This window comes from Ascoidea rubescens (genome assembly GCF_001661345.1).
Source record: "Ascoidea rubescens DSM 1968 unplaced genomic scaffold ASCRUscaffold_8, whole genome shotgun sequence".
Lineage (NCBI taxonomy): Eukaryota > Fungi > Ascomycota > Saccharomycetes > Ascoideales > Ascoideaceae > Ascoidea > Ascoidea rubescens.
The window spans coordinates 764,231-771,682 of NW_017962920.1; the positions used below are offsets into that span (position 1 = coordinate 764,231).

At 41.2% G+C, this 7,452-nt stretch overlaps 1 protein-coding gene across 1 annotated transcript; it reads right to left on the minus strand.

Moving 5' to 3' along the window:
• Positions 1-4,718: 4,718 nt before the first annotated feature.
• On the minus strand, positions 4,719-5,636 carry ASCRUDRAFT_8753 (uncharacterized protein; the record flags this gene model as incomplete). The annotated part of the gene is made up of 2 exons (XM_020194961.1): positions 4,719-4,960; positions 5,570-5,636. 2 exons carry the CDS (start codon positions 5,634-5,636, stop codon positions 4,719-4,721), a joined length of 309 nt encoding a protein of 102 aa, XP_020046859.1.
• Between the last annotated feature and the right edge of the window lie 1,816 nt (positions 5,637-7,452).

Here is a 7,452-nt window from a genome sequence, read left to right on the forward strand (position 1 = left end):
TTTAGCGAAAAGGGCTGCGTGTTAGAGCAATGCCACAACACTATATGGAGGATCCAAACTATATAAAAGGAAGGGTGTACAAATGATTGCAAGCCATTTCAATAGCAGACTTAGTTAGGTATGGGAACCAGACTGTACCGGACCAGTGATCAATATAGACGAACTTACAGTGGACTTACGGAGGCTCAGCGAAAGACACGGAATACGAGTATCCGGACCCGAATAAATCCCGTCGATCAAATCGAACGTTCTCAACAAAGATCAGACCAAATGATGGTAATACATTCATAGTAAAGTGATAAATAGAAAGAGCTAGGTGGAGCACATCGCTAAACTCTATAGTGATGGACGGGGATTTATTTCCGAGCGTCACAGCAGAGGAAAACCGGTATCCTGACGGCCCGAAGTTGCACCAGGAGGCAACTCACAACAGCCGCAATGATGGCAAGACCATGACTTGAGGTAATCAGATCAATGTACTTGAACCGTTTAGAAAGCCGCCAAATCTGTGTCTCTATTTGGGGAGCAGTCCTTGGCTGATCGTTCAATAGGTAGACTGCGAAGATCGGGCAGCGGCTTGGAGTGCCATTTTCGATACAATACTCTGCTTTCTAGAACAACACATCTCGGTGAAGAAAATCTTTGGTCAGGGATTTGTGGCCTGCTGGAGCAATTACAGTGGTGGCTTGACTGCTCAAACAATGTGGAACGGAGTGCCCTTTTGCTATGTGAATATCATACATTGGCGGGCGTGATTGATATTTCTGGCGTCTGTCTGCAGCCTTGTTGCCGTTCACCTCTTTATTTGATCCACTGAGAAGGGCACGTTGAGGGACTGCGGTATACAATCAATCACTGTAGTAAATTGAACAAGTAAGAGAATCAAAACTTGCGCAGGTCAATTGCAATTTGTTGTATTTGAGAATGCTCAAGTCAATCTTAAAGAAAAGGAGAAAGAAACTAACTCTACATCTCCGTTGTATCGATCTTAGAAATATTATTAGGATATGCAGTAAACAGCAGATCTACCAATACTGAAGGAGAATCATAAAAGTATCGATTAATCAATTACAATCAGAGGAAGGAAAACTAAAATAATGAATAAACCGATGAACGACGATAATTGACTCATTCACGCGATTCGCTGAGACGTTATCCGTAAGTGAAAGAAGAGATGTTGTTATTATATCAGGACCGTGACTTACACTTTAAATCGTTGCAACCAGTAAAGGCATCAAGGGAGTAGCGTGTTTAAGGTAATTCCGGATTGAAATAAACCTGGATGGTCGGTGATCATACCTACGCTAAGACTACTTCGTAGTTAAAATTCCGTCCTCACTAGATATTAGAGTTGAAACATTTGTAGAAATTTAATAACACCGTCAATTAAAACAACATGTTCTTTGACCACTTCAAATTGTCACAAGAAGTCAGCCCCACAAGACCAGAATGCAATTGTGGCCGGCTTTATATGGAACATGACACGGGCATCCCCTTATTGAAATGCCTCTAATTTTCGACTAATCTACGAGCACTTGGATCAGCGGCCCAATCATTCCCCCACCATGCAACCAATTGAAGTTCCGACGCGGCATTGTGGTAAACAGTTCATGCACCTGAGTTGAGAGATAGTTAGACCCATAGAAGCAGTTTAGGTCTGTCTGAACGCCGTATTACGATATCCACTAATTAATCGAAGAACAAGCCGAATATCGTGCCGTAAGCTAGTTCCGACAAATGCTGTCGTCAATAATTAAGCAGTTAAATATTTTGCATATCCACTCACTAAGGAGAACCCATTTCAAGTAGAATACTGTAATTGCATATCGTCGTTAGTGTTGCTTCCGAATATGAATCATGTTTTTCATTTGGATCAGCAATCAACTTGGCCTAATTCATTATATTGAAACAATGTTTCTTCTTCCTCTGGGCAACAGCAGGTTGTAGAATGACAGAACTCGATGAGCAAGGTCCTTGATTTTTCAACAATCGAAAATAGTATAGTAAGACTTGCTTGCCCTTTAGTTTCACAACGCGGCAATAAGTCAATCATGCACATTTAATTTCAGCAACCTCTGTGATTCCAGTATCGAAAACTGATCACATTCAATTTGATTGGGAGTATTTGAACGAAAAAGGATTGGGAGGACCTAGCAGCATGTCCGACCACACAGAACAAAATTTACTGACTCCAATAAATGTGTTGGGTAATATCGAGACCTTCAGTGACTATTCATCTTTAATATATTCAGGAGGGTGTTTCGTGCAACTATCCGCATTACGTTCAGTATCTGAAAATGCGGTTGACGCAACGATTCCTTGATCCTTAAGCATCAGCAATGGAGAGCGCGCGCAGTGGACTGCTACACTGAAAATGATAGCTGCTGGAGTAAATAACTATTTATGGATGATACGCTCAGGCTGAAAGTCATTTGTGGCAGCCAGTTCGGCCTTTAAAATACCATGCATAATAGCAGCTTTCATGGTGAACGCCCATTAAAAGCCAACAGATCTTCGGTTGGTGAGAAAATCAAACAGAATATAGGCATTGACATTAAGCTTTGAGTCTAAGTGTGTCTGGCAACAACATTGCAGATGGAGTTGGATCCTTCTCCTTCACAGTGGTACCACTGAAACAGGCATCACTCAAGCGTTCCGAAGTAAATCGGTTACTAATTGGATTGGCTGTTTTAGGTGAAACCTAGTCTAATACAATTTAAAATTGTTGGGATCACTGTGGGAAATTGTTTTGAGACCCGCAACGAAATGCCAATGAGATTCAGCACCACCTTCAGCCTCCCCATGTTTCGTTCACATTGTGTGGATACAAATACTTTCACTTGATTGAAGTAATTCGCCATCATTCCATCGGTGGGATGTTCAACTGGACACAGTTCACTTTATGGATCATCTTTCTTGACACTCACCAATATTGGCACAACCAATGGATTTGCGGAGATGCTCGAAGCGGCTGCAGATGGGTTATTTATTTCATTTCTAGCAGTCCATTATTTCTTGCGATTAAAGCAGGAGCAATTTGTTTAGCGCCGACGAGAGATGGAGTTGGCTGCTTAATGGGTGCCAAGTCGGTCCGTCCAATCCAATTATTGATTCATAAATGCGTAAAAATGAGTGGTCAGCGACTTCGCTCCCGAAAATACAGAACATACTCTTGCTGTTTCATTCATCCAGTAGCCAGGTAGCAAAACAGAGAGGTCCTGAGGCACCTCACTTGCTTTGCCGATTTCCTTGCATTCAGTGTCTGAGTATCAGATTCAACCATTTTCAGCATCCTACGACTTGATTTCCTTTGCTAAAACATTAAAGCAGTTATTTTCAAGGCGCCATGTTTAGTCAAAATCAACTTCAGCAAAGACACTAAAAGATAGCAGCATCAATGCCACACAGATCAACAACTGTATTTGCAATTCTCCTTGGTCCAGCCCTAGTCATGATCGATATTGCTAAAGATCGGCCACCCCATTTCAATTTCACTTTTAAGAAGCCAACAAAGCCAGTGGCATTTCACCAGTTTGAGAAAAAAAAATCAAGTGTTTGGACGGGCAATCATTGTCGGGTCAGACAGTATGATTTGCCTTTCCCATATATAATGAGTAAAGATAACATTATATGCCAAGCATTAAAAATAAAGCTGGCCTGAACAATCGCAACCTATTAAACATATCAAGGGTGATCGCCCTAAACATTGAGTGATGGACACAAAGAGGGACAGCATCAACTGGCAGTTGCCAAACCGAATCAACAAGAAATATATACCTTGAAGCCGCAGACCCCCTTGTCAGCTATTGCGGAAGGACGTTGGTGGCTTTCATTGATGTCATGGGTCAGCCTTTGAACGTGCGATCGTTCTCCTAACATTGTCTTTAGCGTTATCTTCATTCACAGAAGCACCTCGTTGTCCTCATTGAGCTTGCTTATTTGTAAATAATTGCTCAGCAGGAGATAGGGCAACAAGACAATCTTATGATGCAAAATTGCTCTTCTTTAGCCAATGCTCGATCCAAAAGTTCCACAATATTTTGGAATGAATTTAACGGACCCTTGTTCGCAGCAGCGCAGTTTGACTTCAGGAATGTCTTGCGAAGCGCATCTTGAACACCATCATTGACAACCTGTTGACATCCATGCCACTTCTAACACCATTTGCTTTAACGATTGTATCTCCAGTAGCAGCACTCTGACCTCAATGGGGAGCTAAAATGCTGAACCAATCATCGATGGCTCAAATTTGATTTGAAACAGCAGATGAAAGATTGAGATGGCTGGCCATGAAGAGTAGTTTCTACTGGCCCGCAGTCACCTTGCTAAAACGGCTGATTATCCTTTCGGCCATTGGTTACGGCTCCAGCACCAAATGTATCAGCCTAATCTGATGAACCAGAGAAAATCGGCCTACTTGTTGAGTATTTATCGGCGAGTTGCCAAGTGTAAAAGCAAAATTCGATGACATTCGATTTGGACTTGGCTTCTACAAAGATTCATTGCTATGAATAACTAATGCTGATTAGCCTGATACACCAGCGCAGTCTATTTCACCAACATGATGGTCGAAAGGTTCGCATCAGTAAGGGAAATCATGAGGAAGGTCGGCACAACAAGTAGCACTTTCTCAGCCTATGATGTGAGAAGCAGCAGCTGCGTACACAATAGTAGCACTACCGTTGGAACTATGCTTTGTGAGTCAACCGTAATAGAATTTATTGATTCACTTCTTGTGATCCTTCTCTATTGCGTAACTTACTATGCCATTTACTACGAAATGGGGACTTCCAGCTGATAACTCTAGCATGACTTTTACTAGTCTCAAGTAGCACCTTGAATTCTTCTAATGGCTCTCCGCCAAACGACGAATTACTATGCATTTCATGTTTTTGAGCAGCAGCGAGATTTCCGATATCCATCCATTGGAAAGGCAAATCTATAGCAAGCTGATCATTGTCTTAATTAGTATCACCCGCAAGTGTGAAACTCTCATCCACCGTCGATTGAGCAATGTAACAACCAGAGCATCTTTATTTTTTTGATCGAAGCCCTAGTGCAGATATCTGCAGCTTCTATTGCTTTATGTAATTCTTGGGTCCAATTATTTCCGATTAGGCTCATTCCTCTTGCAGTAATTCATAATGATAGACCACAGTAGCGATAAAGATAACGAGGCTCTTACAAAAAATTAGCTGCCCAATTAGTAAGAACTGCCATCGATCGCAGCGCCATCCGACAGAAAAGCGGTGATGATGATCGAAGAACTAACACCAGACTTCCAGTAAATTGGCAATAGCTAATCCTATCTGATGGCATTTCCACAAATAGCATTAGTGAACTTGGATCACGGTATTACTGGCGTGAATCTTCCATGTGATATGACCTGCTAAGTCTCATCTGTTTAAAAGCCAAATACCGTATGCAAAACGAATGATCATAACGAATACTTCGATGATTCATAATGTTATTATATTAACATCGTTGATCCTCATCATGTGGCTGTCACTCTGTTCTCTTCGTTGGCTTCAGGGTCCTGCTTTTTAAAAAAGCCTGACACTCAACGTACTCCCATTAAAAGTGTCGAATTCACTGACTGTTAGAATTACTCCAATTATCTTGAAGATGACGCCCATGCTGGTAGCCCAGTACAAGGAGCAATGGTCTCCACTGTTAAAGAATCACACAGAAGGTCACATTCTAAACACAAACACATTTCATGGTTTGGACGAAACTGGACAGATTGGAAGTGGTCAATAGGCCGCATGGTCAGCAGCTTCTGTCAATCGGTCAACGCCACCGGTTCCGCTGCGGTCGCTGTAATTGAAAATGCAGGTCTTGGAAAACCATTCTAAGCTCAGTGATGCAAAGCAAATGAAAGGAGTCGTTGCTCTCCCATCAACAATAACTTGACGATCGAGTATCTAATCATCTCTGCGCTATTGATGATCGGTTCAGCGGCTTAGGTCTTCGCTCACGTCTGCTTTCTTGTATTGGCGAAACGGCAAATTCAATTCACAGTTATTGATGCCTGCAGGCTTCTGAGCTGTTGATCAGGGGAAAAAATACTTCATTCTCCAGAGTGTGAAATGGGTTTCTCAGCTCACCTGCGGCACAAAATCTCTCTTGAATTTCATCCAAATACAATCATGTTGACATTGATGGAGTCGCGGTCGGAAACTCATATGCTTCACAAGGGTATCTATTATTAGCTCTTAGGGATGTTCCTGAGCAGAGCAATGCAAATTAGAAATAAGGAACTTCTCATGGTAATGAGACAACTGCAAAAAAAATAGTGGTATCCCGTGACAATTCCGCGACTGGTCGTTCAAAATCTTAATCTTGGCTGAATGGCTGACTGACAATATTTATTTATACCTGACCTACATGACAGCGTATAGCTCCTTCTTATCAAGTATATGTTCAGTTAGTATGGCGAACGCTGGATGCTCCAATTGATATTAGTGTTTTTCTTTTCATACGTATGATGAATACTTACAAAATGTTGCAGTTTCCCTGATCGTCACTATCGGTTGCAAGCTGACCGAATGCCAAGCATTACAAAATTCATTTCTCAATCATTGGCCATAATGGGTTCTGCGGTCCAGTCTCACCATGAGCATCATCTTAACCTGATTAAAGAATTTGCATGTCACATAGAATTATGCACGAAATGTGAGCTTCTTATTGCTTTCAACTGAATGGCAAAGGTCAATGGGGATACAAACCTATGCGAAGAATTGAACCGAGGCTCCTAATTCATTTCATGGTTTCTTACTCTGTGTGCAGTATTGTCGTCATCGAAGGAGTGTTTTCGATGAATTTCAATCCTCATAGATATGGTTATCGGTGAGCACTACTTTTCATTTATTGTTGAAGCAATGTGGACCGCTGCGATCCTTAAAGTTTGTGGATGTTACGTGTGCGCCTACTTTCCCAGGCGGATCATGGAATCAAATTTAAAAGACGCAACTGTGGTCTACGAATTTGGTGATTTTGACCTAAGTGGCATTGCATGGATAGTGATCATCATTCATTAAAAGTGTTCGTTTAGCAGTAATTGATGTCGCTTCAATAGAATTAAATTGCTTCTCTGACATTAGCACACTGATCTCTTAATATCCACAGCTCTATCTGCTGTTCTAATCGCCTTTATTGCCGCCGGGGAGATCAAAAAAACAAAGGAACATCATTCTTTGACAAAATACACCCAACTTCGAAGACTCTAAATCTAGGGGTTTCGGTTTCCAAGCATAGTTTCTTCGTTGACTGTGATATTAGAAATAAATGATGAATTGAAGATCCATTTTGTATATCTATTTTATTTGGTATTTGAATAATACAGGGTATATTAATGATCAGTTGTATGGTGTTTCTAAATCTTTATATTAAATATTTTACGTGCGGCAAATGTTAAATGTATTTTGAATAAAACGAACTTTAGGTGGCTTT